Below are 21,919 nucleotides of genomic sequence, written 5' to 3'. Positions count from 1 at the left end.
TTTCAGCAGATCAGGCAGCATCCGTGGAAAAAGAAACAGGGCCAGCATCTCGGTCTGAAACATGTCGTCAGAACTGACAGCAGAAGCAGGAAAGTGGAGATTTGGCAGCATAAAACCATAGAACCATACAGCACAAAACAGGCCCTTCGGCCCACCATGTTGTGCCATCCATCAAACCACCCTCACACTACCTAACCCCTTCCTCCCGCATATCCCCCCATCCCACACTCCTCCATATGCCTATCCAACAAGCTCTTGAACCTGTTCAATGTATCTGCCTCCACCACCACCCCAGGCAGTGCATTCCGTGCACCAACCACTCTCTGGGTGAAAAACCTCCCCCTGACATCTCCCCTGAACCTCCCACCCATAACCTTAAAGCCATGCCCTCTTGTCTTGAGCATTGGTGCCCTGGGAAGGAGGCGCTGACTGCCTACTCTATCTATTCCTCTCAGTATTTTATATACCTCTATCATGTCTCCTCTCATCCTCCTCCTTTCCAGTGAATAAAGACCTAGCACCTTAAGCCTCTCCTCATATTCAATACTCTCTAATCCAGGCAGCATCCTGGTAAATCTCCTCTGCACCCTCTCCAACACCTCCACATCCTTCCTATAATGAGGCGACCAGAACTGAACACAGCACTCTAAGTGTGGCCTAACTAGAGTTTTGTAAAGCTGCATCATCACCTCACGGCTCTTAAACTCAATCCCGCGACTTATGAAAGCCAACATCCCATTGGCCTTCTTAACTGCTCTTTCCACCTGTGAGGCAACTTTCAATGAACTGTGAATATGAACCCCCAGATCCCTCTGCTCCTCCACACTGCCAAGTACCTTGCCATTCACCCAGTACTCTGCCCTGGAGTTTGTCCTTCCAAAGTGTACCACCTCACACTTCTCCGGATTGAACTCCATCTGCCACTTGTCAGCCCAGCTCTGCATCCTATCAATATCCCTCTGTAAGCTCCGACAGCCCTCCACACTATCCACAACACCGCCTATCTTAGTGTCGTCTGCAAACTTACTAACCCAGCCCTCCACCCCCTCATCTAAGTCATCTATAAATATCACAAAAAGTAGAGGTCCCAGAACCGATCCCTGCGGGACACCACTAGTCACTGCCTTCCAATCCGAGGGCACTCCTTCCACCACAACCCTCTGCTTTCTACATGCAAGCCAATTCCTAATCCACACAGCCAAGCTTCCTTGGATCCCTTGGCCTCTGACCTTCTGAAGAAGCCTACCATGAGGAACCTTATCAAATGCAGACGACGATGGCAAGAGAAGTGGGTTGAAGAATATATTGCTATGTCTTTCCATGAAAAGTCTGTTCCATGATTGTTGTTATTCTACTGCTGATCAAGAGGTGACTGATCAAGAGGTGACACAGAGAATCATAGAAACAGAACAGAAACAAGCCTTTTTGGCCCACCTTGTCCATGCCGACTGTGATGCCTATCTATGGTAATCCCATTGGCCTGCATGCCTTTAATGTCAAAGTCCCTGTCCAAATACCTTTTAAACATCGTAATTGTTCTGTCTCTACCACCCCCTCCAGCAGCTTGTTCCAGATATTCACCACTCTGTGTGAAAAACTTACTCATTGGTCTCCTTTAACTTTCCCCCCTCTCACCTTAAAACTATTCCTTCCAGCTCTAGACTCCCCTGTTCTGGAAGGAAATCTATTTATCCTATTTACCCCTGTCATAATTTTATAAAACACTCTAAAGTCACCCGTTAACTTCCCATGTTCCATTGAGGATAAGCCCACTCTCTCCTTATATCTACAGCGCTCAATTCCAGGCAATATCCCGCTGAATCTCTTCTGCGGTCTCTCTATTGCAACCACATCCTTCTTATAGTGTGGTGACCAGAACTGTGCACAATCCCCAAGTGCACTCAAACCAATGTTTTGTACAACTTTAACATGACGTCCAAACTCCTCCACTCCATGTCTCAGTCTATAAAGACAAGCACACTTTGTTTTAAAAGCAGTGTTTTTAACTACTCCATCCATCTGTGTTGCCACTTTCAGAGAGCAATAGACATGCAATATGTCTTTGTGCATCCCTGTGCTCCTGAAATCACTGCCATTTATTCTTTATGTCCTACTAAATTTGACCTCACACATACCTGGATGAAATTCCACTGCTCTGTTCAACTTTCCAGCTGATGCCCTGCTGCATCATCAGACAACCTTCTTCGCAATCTACAATTTGGTTCATCTGCAAACTTACTATTCTTACCAGGTACCTTCTCATCCAAGTCATACAATTACGAACAAACATATAAAACATTTATTTATTAAATGACACATGCAAAGAATTTCCTGTGCTCAGAGCCGACAGCCAGTAATCATGGTCTGTGCCTTCCTGAAAATGCATGAAATAGAGACCAAAGTGGCACATAAGGTCCAGATGGCTGTGCAGAGCTGCAGCAAGACAATCTTGTTCCTGTACTCCATCTATTCCCCACCTCCTTTCCTTTATTCCATGGTCTACTGTCCTCTCCTACCAGATTCCTTCTTCTTCAGCCCTTTGTCTCTTCTACCTATCACCTCTCTGCTTCTTACATCTCCCCCCTCCCCCACCCTCCTACCTTCCCCCTCTCACCTGGACTCGCCTATCACCTGCCTGTGTGTGCTCCTCCTCCTCCCCCCCCCAACCTTCTTATTCAGGCTTCCATCCGATTCCTTCCCAGTCGTGATGAAGGGCGTCAACCCGAAACGTCGACCGTCTATTTCCCTCCATAGATGCTGCCTGACCTGCTGAGTTCCTCCAGCATTTTGTGTGTTTTGCTCCAGGTTTCAGCACCTGCAAAATCTCGTGTGTCTCCTTTCAGATAATAATGTCTTTCTGTATTTAGAATCTAGTTCAAGTAGGGGCCCAGATCAGCCTTCTGCCAATGCTTTATGCCTTTTGTGGGTGTGATTCCATGAGCCCCATTTCCTTTAAGCTCCGAGACCCTACAACATGAACAATTGTCATGAAGAATCTGCCCTTGGGGAAGATTGCATCAGGTTAGTGTGTGTGTATTTTGGAATTCAGCAGCTTAACAATGACTGTAAATTCCCACTCATTAATTGTTTTACTATTATTCACAAAAGAGAACATATACATAATAAATGCACAGGTCAGTTTTTCAGGATGCACATAATGCAGCATTTTCAATATTTATTTAATAAACTGCTGCTGGAGGGGAAAAAACAAAATCCCACAAGTGGAAGGCATTTAAAAGCGAAATAGGGAGAGTTTAGAGTCTGCATGTCCCTGTAAGGGGAAGAAGCAAAGATGTTAAGATTAGGGAAACTTGGTTATAAAGGAAATTGAGGGCTTGGTCAGGAGAGAGAAGTCCATGTCAGGTCAAGGAAATTATTGTCAAATGAGTCCTTTGAGGTTTATAGAGGATATAGGAGAGAGCTTAACAAAGCAGTTAGGAGGGCAAAAAGGGGACATGAAACAGCCCTGGCCAGAATTAAAGAGAATTTCAATACCTTTTATAATTATTTTTAGAAGAGGGTAGCTTGGAAATGAGTAGGTCTCCTCAGGGCCAAAAAGAAAGCCTTTTTGTGGAGCCAGGGGATACGTGTGGTGTCCTGAAAGAATACTTTGCATCAGTATTCAACAAGAATACTGGTTGGACAGTTAGGGAAGGTGTATGCTGTTAGTCTGAAACGTGTATCAGGAAAGAGGAAGTGTTAGAGATATTGATGTACATGAGGACCGTCAAATCCCTAGGTGTCTTGAAATCTATCCCCAAGGTGTTATGGAAAGCAAGGGAGGAGATTGCAGGGGCTCTGACAGTGATTTTCACATCATCCTTAGCCAAGGGTGAGGTACCTGCAGAATGGAGAGTAGCTAATGTTGTCCCCATATTCAAGAAGGGTAAAAGGGACAAGCCAGGAAGCTACAGGCCAGTGAGCTTTATGTCAGTAGTAAGGAAACTATTGGATAAGTATTCTTAAGGTCAAGATTTAATGATTATTTGGTAGGGCAGGAAAAGGTGGAGTCAGCCTGCTTTTGTGGAGTGGAAATGCTGCTTCACAAATTTGATTAAGATTTTTGAGGAGGTTACTAAGAAAATTGATGAAGACAAGGTGCTAGGCATGGTATATAAGGACTTTACCATGCTTCTGACAAGGTCCCACTCTGTAGGCTAGTCCAGAAACTTAGGGCACATGTGGTCCAATGTGTTTTGTCAAACTGGATCCAAAATTGCTTGGTGATAGAGGCAGAGGAGGGTTGTTTTTCTGCTGTCTGTAACCAGTGGTGTACTGCAGGGATCAGTGCTGGGGCCTTTGATGTTTGTCATATAATATACGTAAATAAATGACTGGGATGTGAATGTCTGTGGTCTGATAACTAAGTTTGTTGATAACACACGGTGGAGTCAGAGATAGTGAAGATGTTTGCCTTAGGATACATTGGGACATAGCACAGATCAGCTGGAAAGCTGGGCGGATCAGTGGCAGATGGAGTTTAATCCAGACAAGTGTGAGGTAATACATTGTGAGTCATCTAATATTGGCTGGATATATACAAAGAGTCATAAAGTTATCCAGAGTGGAACAGGCCCTCCGGTTCAACTGGTGCATGCCAACCAAGGTGCCCATCCAAGCTGGTCCCATTTGCCAGCATTTGGCAGTAAACACTATTTACAGTCAACAGCAGGGAACTCAGAAGCATTCATGTACAGAGGTACCTTGGGGTGCAAGTTCATAGTTCCCTGAAAATGGGGAGACAGGTGGACAGGGTACTGAAGAAGGCGTTTTGCTTGCTTGCCTTCATAGATGGGGGGTATTGAGCGTAATAAGAGTTGGGATATTGCAGCTGTACAAGACACTGTTTAGGTCACACGTGGAATAGTGTGCGCAGTTCTGGTCACAAAACTATAGGAAGGATGAGATAGCACTAGGAAGAGTGCAGAAGAGATTCGCCAAGATGATGCCTGGAATGGAGGGCTTTCATTACAAGGAGTGAGTGGATAGGCTGACATTGTTCTCACTGGAGTGCAGGAGAAAGATGGGCGACTTCGTGAGGGTTTATAAAATCATGAGGATATCGATAGTCACAGTCTTTTTCCAAGGGTAAGCGAGTTGAGAACTAAAGGACATTGGAAATATGAGAGAGAAATTGGAGAGGGGAAATATTTAAAGGAGACCTGAGAGACAATTCTTTCCACACAGAGGGTATACAGAACAAGCTGCCAGGAAAGGTGGTAGAGGCAGGTACAATTACAGTGCTTAAAAAAAAAGCATTTAGACAGGTACACGAATAAGAAAGGTTATGGACCAAGTACAGGAAAATGGGATTAGCATAGATTGGCATCTCAGTCAGCATGGACATGTCAGACTGAAGGGCCTGTTTCCATGCTGTCCAACTCAATGACTCCAAACAGGAAACTGAATTTACAGGCATAATGTTTTACTAAAGGTAAAGCAGAAAAAGCTTTTCCATTTATGTTTAAGAGTTTGACTTAATGCTGTACAAAAGTATTTTCAGTAATTCACAACAGACTGTATTGGTCACCTTCAGCTGTTATTGTCAACAGGACATAAGAACAAAACAGCACAGAAGGAGAAGCCCTTTGTTCCTTCTCTGCCATTAAGTTGGACCATGGCTGATCTCTTAGCTGACACTACTTTCCTTCAACAATCCCATATTCCTTCATTCCTTTTATATCTAAAAATCTATCCATCTCTGCATTGAATATACATAGTGGCCTCACCTTTACAGTACTCTTGGGTACAATACTGCAAAGATTCATCAACTGCTGGGTGAAGAAATTTCTTCCCATTTCAGTCCTGAACACCCCACGTCTTACTTTGAAACAGTGACTCCTCATTCAAGACACCCAAACCAGGGGAAATCTTCAACTCTGCATCTACACTTAAGGATTTAATATGTTCCAGTGAGATCACCTCTCATTCTTCTAAACTTAAAACAGTCTGCATCATTTCTTCTCATAAAGCAAACTAACCTTTCCAGCAATCAATCAGATGCATCTTTGCTGCACACTCTGCACCGCCAAAGGTAGGGAGTCCAGACCCATCAATCCACATACTTACCAGGGATCTACATAATTTGGGCAAGGCCTCTCTACCCTTTTACACTAATCATCTGGCAATGGAAGCCAACATACCATTTGACTTCCTCATGGGTTGTTGAACATTAACTTTCAATGATATGTAAAGAAGGACATCCAGATCCCTCCAAACATCAACACCTGTCAGACTCTGACCATTACAAAAATATTCTGCCTTTCTATTCAGGCAAGCAAGGTGCTCAAAACCACTGGTCAGCAATGCTACAAGGGATCAGCTCATTTTAGAAGCAGCTTTTACTAAATTGTCAAATGTGCTACATCCCTGAGAGTAACTATAACTTTCAATTTTGGTTTCCTTCATGTGACTTTGAAACATTTGATGTTAAAACAAAAACGGAGGATTTTTTTTCTCCACATGTATGGCACCTCAACTCTGGTTTGGGACCCTACACTGCTTTCCAAGATTGCATGGTCGCATAACAGAAAACACAGTTTCTTGCCACTACAGTGCTGGGATATTCAGTACATTGCATTCATTGCTAGTTGCACTATGATTGATTCTGCAGGAGAGAGACAACAAAAAGGCCAACAGATAGTCATAAAAAGCCAATCAGTATTTGCAATAAACTTGGTAAATAGTTCATTTATATCTGAGATTATGTTCACCTTGCTTTAATGACCAAGTGGGTTCTGATTCAAAAAATAACATGATTAACTGGGACAAAAACTGCAATGGAAAGTACATTTTGGTGTGGTACATGGTGATTTTGTTTTAATTAAAAATTAAAACAAACTATACCTAGATCAAATAGTGGAACCTATGAATAGATTTTCCAATTCAGCAAATATTTCAGTGACAATACAAATAAGTATTACCAGCAGAATTGAACATTTCTTCCCATCGGTCTGACTAAACACCTAATGCAGCACATTTTTCACTCAACTAATGGACCATTTGGGGGAGGTGGGGGGAATAAAGAAACATGATGAACATTTAAGTATGGTTGCCACTCCTCTCTCCACTTTCATGCACCATCTGGTCTATTGTACAATGGAAATAATTAAAGACATATTTTGCAAACTAAGCACCTAAAAGTAATTAGCAACCCATTTTCAAATCAAGAAGGTATAATACAAAATGATATTTACAAAGCAGACAGTTAAATCAGTCTCTTAAATGAACCTCCATTGAACTAATATGCATCACACAAATACCACACGAACTGCATTATTGTTTTTCAGTGAAACAATCACAGTAGTCAGTAGTATGGACATGATGAAAAGTTAGAAAATTTCAAATCAAAAATACCTGGAAAATAAATGAAATATGCTTCACTCTGAAAATGGTCTGGCATCTCCTTACAAACATACAAAGCATTATAAATAATCACTAATTTCAGTTCAAGTTACAAAGCAGCTTGTGACATTGCTGCCTTGGAAGAAAAAATGTGCCTTTATATATATAAAAAAAAATCAGCTACACCCACAACTTTTGTTAGCACCCTTATGAGTGATCTGATAGAGATTTCTATTGTCAAATGTGGAACAACAAATTTCTAATCAGGAATGCTAAATTGAATGCATTGACTTCCTTAGTTGTTCCATTTCAGTTGTGGTGCTAAAATCTGTAAGAAATTGAGACTACACTTCAGAAAAATACATTCAGGATGTGTATCTGCAAAACTGATCTTCTGCTTCAGTGTCAGATGTTCCCCATCAATTTGTGTGGCTAAAAACACAGAACTCTTACCAAGTCACTTGGTCCCTGCATCTGACTTGATTCTTTTTTCTGGAAGTGGAGATAACAAAGAATAAAAACACATGGTGTAAGAGGCACTAGCATGTGTGCTACACAGATGAACAAAGTAACAAAGGCAACCCGTGTTTGAATGTGAAAGATGCCCTTGAATACTTTATGTTTTATAGCTGAGATCAATTACTATGGTGATGAAAATAGATCCAAGAATTTCCAAAATCTTAAAATCCTTTTTTCAATTCACTTGAAGGTTAATGGTCTCAAATATGTGTTGAACAGACATCAAAATGGCTTTACAGATTTTATTTGATAACTATTTCTATTTAATTAAATTAGAAATGTTAACGAGTTGCACTTGCATATTTGTTTGTTTGTGTTAAAATTGCATTTGTAATTGCACCCTTAAATTTTTTAATGGCCTTATGACAATCTACAGTCATCCAGATCAGATATGTCACTAATAACTTTACTTGGGCTTCAGTGGAATTAAAATTAGTTTGTCAATATTGGGCAGAAAAATTTTGAAGTTGGGTTATCTGAGACAAAATTATAACAAATGCACCCTGATTCATTTCAGCCCACCAAACAAACTCTATGACTAGCACTGCAAGGAAAACTGGTTCAGACTGTAGTGATGTTCCGAAGCAATTCCACCCTCTTCTCCCAGAAATAGCTTGAAATACAAAGCCCTTCTTCCCATTCACTTAAAAAACTTGCAGTACTTAATTGACTAGTTAACTTTCTTTTAACATTAGGAAGCTCATTACTTTGTAACTAAATTAAAAACTCATCATGTCAGAGAAAACTAAATTATACTTTAAGAATTGTCAAAAGGCTGTAAGGAATTTAATAAGAACAAGTGATGTGTTTATATCAAAATAATAAAATTATTCTGTGATGGGCACAAAATAAGACAAATTAAAACTGTCTTGCAATTTTAGAATATTCACCAACCAAAATAAAACTAGCACACCGATCCAAAAAAATTCAGTATATAAGTGCATTCTCAGTGTGACAGCTCAAGAATTTCAGTGCCAAAGAAAGAGTTTCAACTCCAGCTGTGATTGGGATGTATGATCTCAGACCCCATGGGCAAGTTTCACTGGTTCTCAGCTGTGCTGCAGGTTGGAGTGGCTTACAGCACCAGAAAACTACATCTCAAGGGGGGGGGGTGGAGTTATTGGCAGGGGGATTTGAGGCTCTGAAAGGCATATCCTTCATCCACTGTACAAGAAAGTGGCAAGCACAAATCTTTAGCGCATGCTATTCTATCCTCTCTGTTGAAAAAGGACTGTATAGTGGGGGCTGTGTAAAAGCATTACAGTTTCTTTCCACACACTGCCAACCCTGTAGTACAATTAAGCAAAGCTTAATTCCTTTTAAAGATGAAAAGGATTGGTGCTTTTTTTCCTGCAATGCTTCTGGAATTCTATTCATCAATACGAGTACTCAAGAATTTATAATGTACATGCATGAGGAATGAGTTTATTCAGCATGCACGCACATTCACATCATTTTTATGAAGCCTAAGAAACAAATGTAAGCAGGGTATTGACAATAATTGCAGAAATTGACTTGTTAATATCACATTGCAGGCTTCATTTATGCTCTTAATGCAATGTTTTAATTCTTCTTTTGCCATTTATTTGACTGCACAATAACCAAGCACTTTTAGACCACCCTTTAATTTAGCAGAAAACAGTTGGTTTCCAAGAGGTTTACCATGACAACAATTATGGATCTCTGTGAAGTATGTGTCAATGACTGACAAAAACTCAGTCCTACAAATTTAAGTTTAGCAATCAATGTGACAGAGAATCTTGATCTAGATTAGAATTTGTACAAAGTCACCAGGCGCAAAAGTTTACATCCTCAATTGTTGTCATGCACTTGAAAGACTAAATCAAGCCATTGCAGCATGTTAAGTTTGCAAACACACAGCGATCAAATAGAATTTCGCACCCACTGAGACATTACTGCTTTGAATAGTTTCAAGAATATGAAGATGCCAAAGACATTGAAATCTGAATATAGTTACAAGGAGAAAGAGAGCTGCCTACCCACCCCCACTGGTTGGAGATGGATCCAGTCAATCAGCAAAGGCAAAAAGACAGCAAAAAAGCACCCATATATTTTGGCATTTCTCCAAGCTACCAGGTGTTCTACGCACCAGCTCTCTGGGGAGGAAGGTTTCTTCTTGCCGGAGGACCAGCAGAGTGACGCTACCACCCATCTTCGTATTCCTCAGCAGGGCCACCACTTCTTCTTGTATTTTTCCCGTTAAATCAACACCATTTACCTGAAATTACACGAGCCAGTAAACACATCCAGTATTTACAAAGACACATAAACCAATAAGTTATTGTTTTGATTGGTGAATTTCTCATAGCAGGCTATAAAATTTTGTACACTTTTGTTTTGAAAAGTAACTATTTCTAGTGTAAAGAGAACTAAAATGGAAAAAGGACATCATAAGAAGCTTTCAATTCCCGCGTTTCTGCTTCAATACACATTTCATTAATGACCTGCTATCCATTAGTCATACATTATCTGGCAGGAAAACTCAACAGGTTCAGGCATGATCCAAAACTCCAGAATCTGTGAACTCCATCATGTATTGACCACATCTGAACCTCTCAACAGGTGATTCACAGTTTGTTATGCTGATTCAATCATTAAAATATTGTACTTGTGTTAAGCACAACTGTAATCTGGCATGTGGAGACAATACAGGTCTTATTTTACAAAAATGGGAAAATAGACAGAACTACATATTCCTTAACTTGAAATAACTCATGGGATAAACAGAATTACAATATACTTCCAATTTTCGATGGCATAAAATGTCACAGTCCTCAAAGCAATCACTGACTAGTCCACCACACTGGACTGAAAAGTTTGAGTTACAAGCAGTGACTGGATATTGAATTGGAAGACTTGACTTGTAAGGAGAAATTGGATAGGCTGGGTCTGTTTTCCCTGGAGTAAAGGAGGCTGAGAGGTGATATGATGGAGGTATATACAATTATGAGAGGCACAGACAAGGGAAATAGACACTGTTTCCTATGGCAAGTGTGTCTAAAACTAGAGGGCACAGGTTGAAAGTGAGAGGCAGAATGTTTAAAGGGGATCTAAGGGGTAACTTTATTAAAACGAAGAGTAGCTGGTATCCAGAATGAGCAAGGCATAGAAGGACACGGTGTCAATGCAGGCAAGTGGGACTAATATAGATCAGCACTGACAGAAGCGATGGGCTGAAGGGCCTGTTTCTATGCTGTGCAACTCTATGACTCTATTTTTCACTGCAGTTTGAAAACTGTTGGTAATTAAAATGAGCTGTTGCAGCCAGATTAGCCACAAAACCAGTGTATGCATTTGCTTATGGCATTGCCTCCTTATTAGTATTAGTTCTACAAGCTATCTTCCACTTAATATCAGTTCATCTGGGATTTCTCAAAACATTGGCATCCAAGTGGAAGTTTGATTGGAATAACCAGGATTTCTTTTTGTTTGCATCATTTCAAAATATTTTGAACCACTGACAAGATAACAAAATACATCTCAACAGCAAAAGTGCAATGCCAGCTGTGTGGGTTACTGCAGGAGCAAGAAGCTGGACTGGAAGCACTTTGCTCAACAAACTGATCTTTCATTCAAAACAGACTGAGAAACCTTCTGCCAAATTGAAACAAAAATTGCACAACGTCTTTCAACCTTGAAAATTTATTGGTAATTCAAAAGTTTTATTTTTGTTCTTCACTGAGATTTTCTTAAATTCATGACTATTTGTGATTACTCCAGGGTATTTTCATTATTAATATTTGAACTCGACCAGCCAAAACAAAATCCAATTGCCAAATTTAATCAGATTTCAAATTTGTCATCCTAAGAATTTTGAATTAATCCTTCATTGAAAAGGTGGAGGTGTTAGAGGTTTGTCAAATAGTTTAATCCTTTGATATATTGGTCTATTCCTGGACTCTTCCAATGCAAGGTAATCATAGTTCCCAGCTCCTGTAGGATTCCCTTACATAAGGACACAAGAAAGTAGAAGCAGCAGTTGCCCTCAAGCCTGCCCTGGCATTCAATATGATCATAGTTGATCTGCCCCAGGCCTCAACTCATCTTCTGTGCCAGTTGCACATCGCCCTCAGTTCTCAATCTTCCAAAGCTTTATCTAACTCCTCTTTGAAGACCTCCAATGATCTAGCCTCTCCAAGCCTCTGAGGTGGAAAATTACAGAGATCTACTGCAATCTGCAAGCAGCATTTCCCATATAGCTCACGTTTAAACATCACCACTTATTTTGTCACCATGTCTCTTCATTTGAGACTTGTGAAAACATTTTAACATCTACTCTGTCATGCCCAATTAGGATCTCACAATTTTCAATAAAACCACCTCTCATTTTCCTAAACACCAAAGAATACAGATCCAACTTGTTTCATCACTCATGATCCTGTCATTCCAGGAATTAGCCAAGTGAATTTCTTCCAGACTACCTCCAATTTGAGTATATCCTTTCTTAATTAAGGGGACCAAAATTGTGCACAATATTCCAAGTATGGCCTTTATAATTCACTACTGTCAAACTCAAACCCCCTTGCAATAAATACCAATAAATCATTTGCCTTCCAAACTATTTGCTGCACCTGCTTGCCAATCATGTACCAGTCCTGCACAGGAACACACAGAGCCCTCAATACTGCACTCATTTGCAATCTCTCTCCCAGAAGGATTAAAAACTCAAGGATAGGAGAATTCTATTCCAAAATCCAACCCACTTCGTCAACATCTACTGTCTCTGTTTTTATAACTTAAGTAAGAAAATACGACCAAGTTAAAGATGAACAAGCAGAGGCAAAAATCTAAAGCAGACAGGGCTGGAATAATCCCAGCTCTGCAGAGTGTTTGTGGAAACATGAGTGAAAAGATGATTTAAGAGTTATGAAGTCAGAAAGGACAGGCAAGAGATCGACACAAAAACTGGGTGAATACGAGAGCATGGGGGATTGTGGATTGCCTGACGTAGGTCACAATTAGTGGCTCGGGGTTAGGCAGAGTAGATGAAATGTGGATGGAGTTATTAGTGGTGTGGAAATTATCAGTTAAAGTGATGCCAAGAACACGTACTTTGATGCTCACTGCACCAGTTATGGTACAAATGTTGCCGAGATCTAAAGTATTTTTCAAAAATGGCAGGAAAAGAGAAGTAACAGGGGCTGAAAGCAAGAGCTTTGCTATTCCACTAACTTTCTTCTCATCCAGTACTGGATATCATACAAGCAGTCCTGTGGAGGAGTCGAGATGATAAGGGAAGGTGGGGCTAGTATCCATCAGTATATCCATGGAAACCAACAACGTGTTTTTGTTTCTTTGCTCTTATTTTTGATATCTCACCCATGTATCTTGTGCAGTCACATGAACTTGCTTACAAGCTAGTCCAGTGCAGAATACAGATGGGTAGAGAACGTGCTGTTTTCAAAGTAATGTGGATCAATTTCAAAGAATTATCACCAGAACATGGCTGCTGCAAACACAAAAGCAACAGCACCTATGCCTTCTTCTCCATATGTTTCTCTTATATGGTTCATAATTTACAAGGTAATAGTTTTATAGAAATAAAAGTATGAAATATTTCAAATGGTCTGCAGGTCAGGGAGAATCTGTAAAGAAACAGAGTTAACATTGCAGGTCAATGACCTTTCAAAGGTTAAAAGTTAGAGAAAAACAATTTCAAGAGATGAAAACACAGGCAGTGGAGGAGAGAAGAAAAAGAGAAAATCTGTGTTGGGAGAAAGGCTGGACAGATTAAATTACAAAAGGGGTAAAAGTGCCAGGTGAAAGAGGGTTGGTATGTAACAAGCAATAAAATAAAAAGCTGGCTGGAGGAGATCTGTACTTCAAAGGGGAAACAGACACCACCTGAAATTATAAGAAAATACTAAAAATACAAAATAAAAATGTTGGAAATACTAATGATAAGAATTGTTATTTTAAATACAACACAGAATCCTGGCTGTAATGTAGATAGTCAGAAGATAAGGTCCTACGCCTAAACTTGTAGGTTAGCTTCCTGAGTGTCGAAGGCCAGAGACAATGTCAGAATGGGAATGCAACAACTTCATTTTGCTCCCAATCAGATCTTTCTGTGATCTGTTCCAACAGAGCTCAATGGAAGCTACAAGAACACAAACACAACCTCCAAATGGGAACATGGCAGCCTGATAAACTCAATATTGAATTCAACAATCTCAGGTGATCAGCTTTCCCAGCATTTTATTTTTCCATTTTAAATTTCCAGCATTTGCAGTCTTTTTGGTTTCATATTATTAGAAACTTGTGTTATGCTCTTCCAGTACAGGCACTGGTTTCAGATCAGCATCAATCAGGAGTGGGAAAAGGCTTTCAGTGCTCACTCTGCTCTACTCCAGTAGAGGACTAAGCTTGATTCCAATCCCAGAGAATCTTTAAAATATACTCTGACATGCCTGGTCAAAGTATGAAAGTGGTTCAAAAGAGTGACTTAACATATTCCTCTCAGGATAATCAACAATGGTCAATAGGTGTAATCCACATCTGGAGAATACCACTGAAGAACGACTGCCAGTGACATATTCTTTTGTAAAATTAAACAGAGCCTCACTGATAGCACACAAGCAGTTGGTATAATTTTTAACCATCAAAAAGCAAGCTGACAGTCGAGTCAATCCTTTCAAAAAATTCAATACAATTATAATTTGTTTGCTTTCATCAGATCTTATTACACTGTAGAGATATGAATGCTGTTTATATTTCAACACATCATAAATACACAACAAAATCATAAAATTATTTTTTGAAAAAACTGCAGAATAGAAGTTAACAACAGAAGACAATATACAACTGCATAATAACAGTAACCAACAAATCATAAAATACACAAAATATACTACTGCTGTTAAATTTTTTGTTGATTTTATATATAGTGCAAAACACATCCCAAATCACATGCAGCTGAATACCAGAATCAGCTCTGCACACATTCTACTTGTGCATTAGCTCCACCTACAGAATAATGGACATGCTTAAAGCTCTCCTGGGACACAATCAGCTTTGAAGTAAAAATCTGGCAGTGAATTTTTGCATCCACCCACCTCTAGAAGACGGTCTCCTGCCTTCAACCTGCCATCTTGGATGGCTGCACCTTTCGGAAGGATGTTTTTCACATAAATTGGTGCTGAACCACCAACAGGAACATCACGCGATGTGATGCTGAATCCAAGACCTTCAGGACCTGACAGAGAAAAACAGAAATGTTAGTTTGATGTTTTCCTGGAGAGGAGATTGAATGATCATTAATAATAGAATAAAAATATAAATTCTAGATGGTGGAACATAAATTCTCTCTGAAAAATACAAACCCGCAATTTTTAGCAATGTACAAAATCTATGCATTTACTAGTACCATGTCTCTTATATGTTAAATGAGAGGAAAAAGGAAAGTACATTGTTGGCCTTCAGGCAAAATTCAATAAAGTTTCAGAACATATGCAGAAAGTTGTTCGCTGTTGTTGGGTTATACTATCGTGTTTTTTCACTGCAAGTGGTTGACTTTTATTTTCAGACTTTGGAGGCACATGGCTTAGATCACAGCATGCTGCCAGCCATCTTTTACACGCTGTACAAATGTCAACAAAATTGTAAAACATCAAGTTATACTTCAAAAAAAAACCTGGAAGATGATGCACAAGAGCCTTGGACATTGTTGGGTCCCAACAAAGTTACGAGAACTATGAAAGATAACGAGTTAGTGATTAAGTCACAAATGTGCTCTAAAACATGAAGATTGAAGAAATCTTGAATTATCCAAGTTGTTAAGTTTGTGGAATGGGGTAAAGTTTGAAGGAAAAATTAAATGCAAATTATTGATTTTAACAATTTGGCAAGAAGTGAATAGGAGAAGATGAAGAGGCAGAAGGAGAGCTATTCCAACATTTTGTCGAGTTTTTGAAAAGGCTATGTAACTTGTATTAGATGCACAAACTCAAAAACAGCAAATGCTTTTGCACAGCTCAAAGATCTGCAAACTATAAAGTTCACAATCTGACCTTTCTATGAGACAAATGAATGACAATTACCCTCCATCATGGCAGGTAAACATCTCATGTTGACTGAAATGGATCAGTGACCTTATTCAATAATTAGAATAAATATATGTGAATTTCTGGCAAGATGATTGCTTGCATGAAATACCAATGAAAAACTCAAACATGGTGCATCTATAACAATTACAAACACAGCTCAGCATGTTTTAATCTAAAACAAAGTCCTTATTATAGTTTAACAAGCATGTTTGAAGTGGATATGAGGTATATTAAGAAGGCATTTAAACAAGGATTACTGTCCACTCAAGTTGAATTTATTTCAGTCAGTGGCAGATTCTGCTGCAACTGGAATTTATTTTGGTTTACAAGTATATTGCAGGATTTCAATGCAATGTCAGAAGATAAACTATCTTTTCCATCTGATCTTTCCAGGTTCTTCTATGAAATTAATTTGGACAGCATCAGTCTAGCTTGCAGTAATTAAGCACCAATTTCTGACTGCAGTTCAGGTGGGGAAAGGAATTCTCACACTTGTACAGCAGGTGATGTTATTTTGAGGTCTGAATTAAGGCGAATGGTCATAAGTGGAGCAGGATCAGAGAAAAGGAGACAAGCTGGATACCAACTTCCATATTTCTAACAAAAACATGGATTTGCATGGCACCTTAAATATATTTTGGCATGACAAAGCTGGAACAACGAACAGAATTAAACAACTGTGCAGCTGAGAGAACAGGACAGATGAACAAAGACTGGGTGAAAGAGGTAGGTTTTCAATGGGGGGGGTGGGAGAGAAAGAGGAAAGAGGAGGGCTATGGGTAACTGATATGGCGGAGGGGGCTGGGGGGAGGGCAGGTGATGGGGAGGTGGGCAGATGGAGGTAAGCAGGAGAGAAGAGGTGCCGATGATGCATGTCATCAGGTACTGGGGAATCTATTACTTTTCAGTCCTGTTAATTCCTCCATTACTAGTTTTATACTGATGTTAATTTCTTTAACCTCCAGATTCACTCTAGATCTGTAGCCCTCCTCAGTTTTTCTGTCTCCTTCCATGAATGCAGGCACAAATGATTTGCTTAATTTCTCTGTATTTGCCCCAGTATAATTAACGTTTGTTAATCTTTTCCTTTTCACATATATCTGCAGAAGCACTTTCAATCATTTTTCATACCAGCCTATATTCATATCACTTCCCTTCGTCCTCCTTTGCTGAACTCTAAGATTTCCCCAATCCTTAGGCTTACTGCATTATTAGCTTTTTCCTTTGATCAAGTTCTATCTTTAAACCTTCATGATAGCCACAGCTGGACCAGTCTTCCTATTGGGCTTTTTTGCCTCAAAGGGATATGTATTACTTGCAAACTGTGCACTAATTCTTTAAATGTTAGCCACTGGCAATTTACTGTAATACCTTTTCATGTGGTTTTCTAATCTACCACAGCCAACTCCATAATATTAAGTTATTCTCCGAGCACTTTAATTATCCGTCCCACTCCCAACTCTAACCTCTGCACTGTTCCAAAAAGGCTTCAATCAAGTTCAAGGAACAGCACCTCTTCTGACTGGGTACATGACAAACTTCAAAGCTCAAGACTGAATTCAACTATTTCAAGGTATCAGCGATTCCAAATTTGTATCATATATTTCTTGCATTTTGTTTTCTTTTCCTCTCCTTTACTGCTATTTCAGATTTTACTTGTGTCCTATTTAAACCTCCTTGAGATATACGTTTCATTATTCACTCACATTCACCAGGGTCTTTCCAGTGACACCAACACCATCTGTGACACTCAATCCCTCATCAGAGCTTCCCTTTTGCTCTCTCCCCAGTCAAACTGCCCTTCTTTCTTTGCAGCTTTAAACCTGTTGCATTCATAACTTCTCCCAGTTCTGATGGAAGATCACCAACCCAAAACATCAACCCAATATGTGGCTGCAGATCTAATATGATTAACTCTTAATCATCCCCAGAATTCAGTGACAATTAGACACGAGTAAGAAATGCCAACATTGCCAATAATATCAACTTCCCGTGAATCAGTGAGAGAAAAAGCTGATCATTCATTGCATCTTTAATGCAGCCATTTGAATTGATTCTTGTCAGCTTTACAGTGTGCATCTGTTTTTCAATTCACAAAATCTCTGGGTGTCTTTCAATTTATTCAACAGAAGCAAAATCTCTTCAATACTGAGGTTATAAGCAGTACAGCGCCTATCAGTTTCTTACCTTTTTTCAACTGAATATTGAGTTTCTTCCCAACTTTTTTGGTGCTAAAGCTTGTGGTAGGTGTGGAGCTCATTCTTTGGGGAGTCAGGTTCTGACCTGTTGGAGGTTTCGACACTGAGTTCTGATTGTGAGGTAGGTGAGAATAAGAAGCAGTCTGATCTGCCTCATTGCTTGTTCGAGACAACCTCTGGGGTGTTTCATCAAGATTTGCATTAATAGCACTCTTTCGATCATTGCCCTGAGTATCCATATTGATTCGATTGGAATAGCTGGCATTTTTATCACCCAAAGGAAGTTGTTCATACTGCTCTTTATTTGCTGCAGGGACCACATGGAACCAAATAACATGTGAACGCATGGCTTGGCGAAACATATGTTGCGCTCTGGATTTAGGAAAGAAGAGAAATTAACAAATTAAGACCGTCAGTCTTGATGGAGATTATTAACATAATTACAATCTTTAATTATGTAGTATGGAAGGCTTTTTATGCAAATGCACCAACTCGCTAAATATTAAATTGATTGAACTTTTATTTACATAAGTGACATTTAATATTTATGTACGCTTTGAGATTAGCAGTCAGGTACCAGTTAATGCACATTAAATAAAGGTGAAATTATATTGAAAGATAAAAGCAGGTGCAATTAATTAAACTGAACGATATGTAAGGTATGGATCTACCTTGTCATAGGAATTAGATTTAAACATACACCATGTAGATACGTACTGTTCAAATCTTATATTTCGCAAATCACCACCATTTATTTTGACGATGCAATCATTCTCATTAAACAGTTTTTCCCGCTCAGCCTTGCCACCTTTTTCTAGGCGCTTCACCAATAACCCCAGGGTCCTACAAGAAAATGATTACAGCTCTTCATTTAAGACTTGAATGTACAATACATCAAACACTAGACAAAATTTTCTCCAGTTATGGCAATATATCAATATATACATTCAGTTTGGCTTTTGAAAACCGTGTTACATTAAGGGAGATTGGGCATTCCAATGTGACACAATCCTCATCTCAGTCTATGATAAGTATATTGAACTATGTTATCAGTTAGAAAAAATCTACATTTTGTACATGCTTTAAAATAGTAATGCTGTACCAGTGACAAAACCATTTTTGCCAAAACACTGTCTCAAGTTAAAGACAACCTATTCTATTTGTTCTAAAGTGATGCAGATAATTATTGCTGTTCTGCAGCTTACTTAAATTTAGAATTTCAAGCCAAGTTGGTTAAAAACATTTCAATCCTTCATATCACACAAAATTAAATCTAAAAACACAGAACAGCAGAATTTCCAGTTCACTCCTTGTGAGGAATGGCTTCATAAATGACTCATGGAATATAAGAGCTATTTAATTAAGTCAAATTCCAAGCCCATAGCACACAACTTCAGCTTGTACATCACAACAGTATTTACAATCAGTGTTTTTGGAGGTGCTGATTTTTAATTGAATTGAGATCACATCTGCTTGTACAGGTGGACATAAAAGATCTAAGAGCATTGTTTGAAGATTAGGGCTTCTCCAGGTGTTCAGATAACATTCCTTCTTCAAACACCTTCAAAATGGATCAACAAGATAGGCATTTCATTTGTTGTTTCATTTACCGTAACTTGTGCAACTCATGGTTTCTAAGGGTCTTGGGAGACATCCAGAAGACATTGCATCTGAGCAATGATCTTCTTTGCCATTTCAGGTTTGTTTTTTTCATTTGGTAAATTTAGTTATCAGTCTTCTGCATATTTAAAAAATACACACTTCATTCACAGGAAAGTGTTTCTGAAGCCATTCCTCAGAATAAATATATTGGATACTAATCTGTACATTTAGATTTAAGTTTGTATGGTAGGAAGGACAAATTATTACTTTATAGCAATATCTCTACCCTTAAGAATAAATAATTACTTTCAACATAAGCAGTAAATGTATAACGGATACCTGCACAAAATATATAGTATAGAAGTTCTTCCCATCTGCAAAGTATCAAGAATCAAGGAATATAAAATGAAAGAACCATAATTAACAAGGATATTTTTTCAATTTATATGGAGTTTGGTTAGGGTACAGTTCTGGAGGCAAGTTCAGTTGCAATATTTAAAAGGGACCTGGGTGTAGATCTAAAGGAAAAGAATTTGCAGGGCTCTGGGCAAAGGATGGGGCAGTGGAACTAGCTGGCCTGCCCTTGCACAGAGTTGCTTTGAGTGGCCAAAGGGCCTGTTTTGGGACTGCAATCATATGGGATTCTGTGAAAACAGGAAGAGGCAACATCATGACCAGTACAAGAAAGGAACTATAACTTTATTTCTGAAAAGCTAAGAATTTATTTTTAGCACCTTCTTATTGAGTACTTCACTGAACACCTTACACAGAAGATAAAAAGTCCTGACCCTTAATTCAGTTGATATTTCCTATCCTGTAAAATTACTCTAAACTAGTGCAGCAGGCAGCTAGTGTTACAGCTTAATTAGTGTAAACTATATCAAGTCACTTTTAACAATTCACACAAATTATTTCTGCTGACAGCAGTTAGTGCCAGGAAATTGAAACATTTTTTTTAAATAAGGATTGGAATTGCCCGAGGTAGACGCCAAGGCTTAAAAAGTGCGAGTCACATAAATTAACTGCCTAACCAAAGTAAAGTGATTCCAGTTCATCTTCATAAATGATGACACGAGGTAAATAGTACGATATGTGATAGGAGCACTGCAGTGAATGATTGCAAGCTGGGACTGTAGCAATACTTGGGATGTTTCGCACAGCTGGATGTAACACGGCATTTGTACACATCACTACCAGTTTAATCCACCTCAATACCTCATGGCTATCAATTCAGGCTGTCAAGTGCAATTTAAAGAATGGTGATTCTGTAGAAATGCAGGTGAACCAGCTATAGTCACCCACATGTTGTTCCCAAGTGCTGGCCATGATGTCTTTTGGCACTTGATTAGCACACCTGTTTGGTACATGTGCTTGAACTTCATTACTCATCAAATTAAACAAGTATCTTGCAAACCTAAAAGGTGTAATTTGTGTACTATTTATTTGTCAAAGTGAACAAAAAATAACCTGATCAATATGTAACTTCAATTTATACCAATTTCACTATTAACAAATCAATGAAGTGCATTTACTGCTTTATACAAAGGCATGAAATTTTAACATGGTCAAAATTTAGAAATTGTAAATGAATGATGGAATACTATATTTTTATTAAAAGGTGTTAGCTGAAAGATTCTCTAAAACTGAGAGGACTTCATGCTCAGGATGGTGACATGGAAACTTCTTCGTACCTGAACAATTAAAAGAAGGCTTGCATTTGCACTTCATTTGGAAGACAGACCTCAGACAATGCAACTAAATACCCATCAATATTCCAGTGTCTTAATCACATGCCCAAGCCCGGAGAGGATCCTAACTTTCAATCTTCTGTTTTGGGTGAAAGTGACACAAACAATCTTCAGAAAAATGGGTGCTTGTAGACATGTAACATCGGAGGAACTTATTCTGACATAAAGAGCAAGGTAACAGATAGAAATGATTATAAGGAACAATATTTTATAAATCTACACCTTGAAGGAGCAAGCAGCATTCAAGATTAGCCCTGTGGAGGCATGGTGCAGATGGAATTTATTCCTGACAAGTGCAAGGTGATGCACTTTGGAAGGTCTAATCAGTGTTGGATCTTCAATGAATGGTGGATCTCTGGGAGTATTGAGGGACCATGATATACAAGTCCAATGATCCTTGACGGTGATGGCACAGGAGTGTAAGGTCTCGACCCAAAACGTC

At 39.1% G+C, this 21,919-nt stretch overlaps 1 protein-coding gene across 11 annotated transcripts in view; it reads right to left on the bottom strand.

The window, feature by feature from the left end:
* pard3aa (par-3 family cell polarity regulator alpha, a) overlaps positions 1-21,919 on the bottom strand; it is a 655,359-nt gene that overhangs the window by 254,290 nt on the left and 379,150 nt on the right. For 9 of the 11 annotated variants that reach the window (XM_052015672.1, XM_052015670.1, XM_052015679.1 and 6 more), the window contains 5 exons: positions 18,845-18,970; positions 18,117-18,499; positions 14,940-15,079; positions 9,974-10,102; positions 7,798-7,836 (listed from right to left, as the gene is read on the bottom strand). In XM_052015672.1, the coding sequence (XP_051871632.1) occupies positions 7,798-7,836; positions 9,974-10,102; positions 14,940-15,079; positions 18,117-18,499; positions 18,845-18,970 (817 nt within the window). The remainder of the gene's footprint in view (positions 1-7,797; positions 7,837-9,973; positions 10,103-14,939; positions 15,080-18,116; positions 18,500-18,844; positions 18,971-21,919) is intronic. The other 2 variants (XM_052015675.1, XM_052015677.1) reach the window with 1 other exon arrangement.

Source organism: Pristis pectinata, chromosome 5, assembly GCF_009764475.1.
Source record: "Pristis pectinata isolate sPriPec2 chromosome 5, sPriPec2.1.pri, whole genome shotgun sequence".
In the NCBI taxonomy this organism is placed as follows: domain Eukaryota; kingdom Metazoa; phylum Chordata; class Chondrichthyes; order Rhinopristiformes; family Pristidae; genus Pristis; species Pristis pectinata.
Note: the sequence above shows the minus strand (reverse complement) of the source record. Positions and strands in the feature narration are given on the sequence as shown.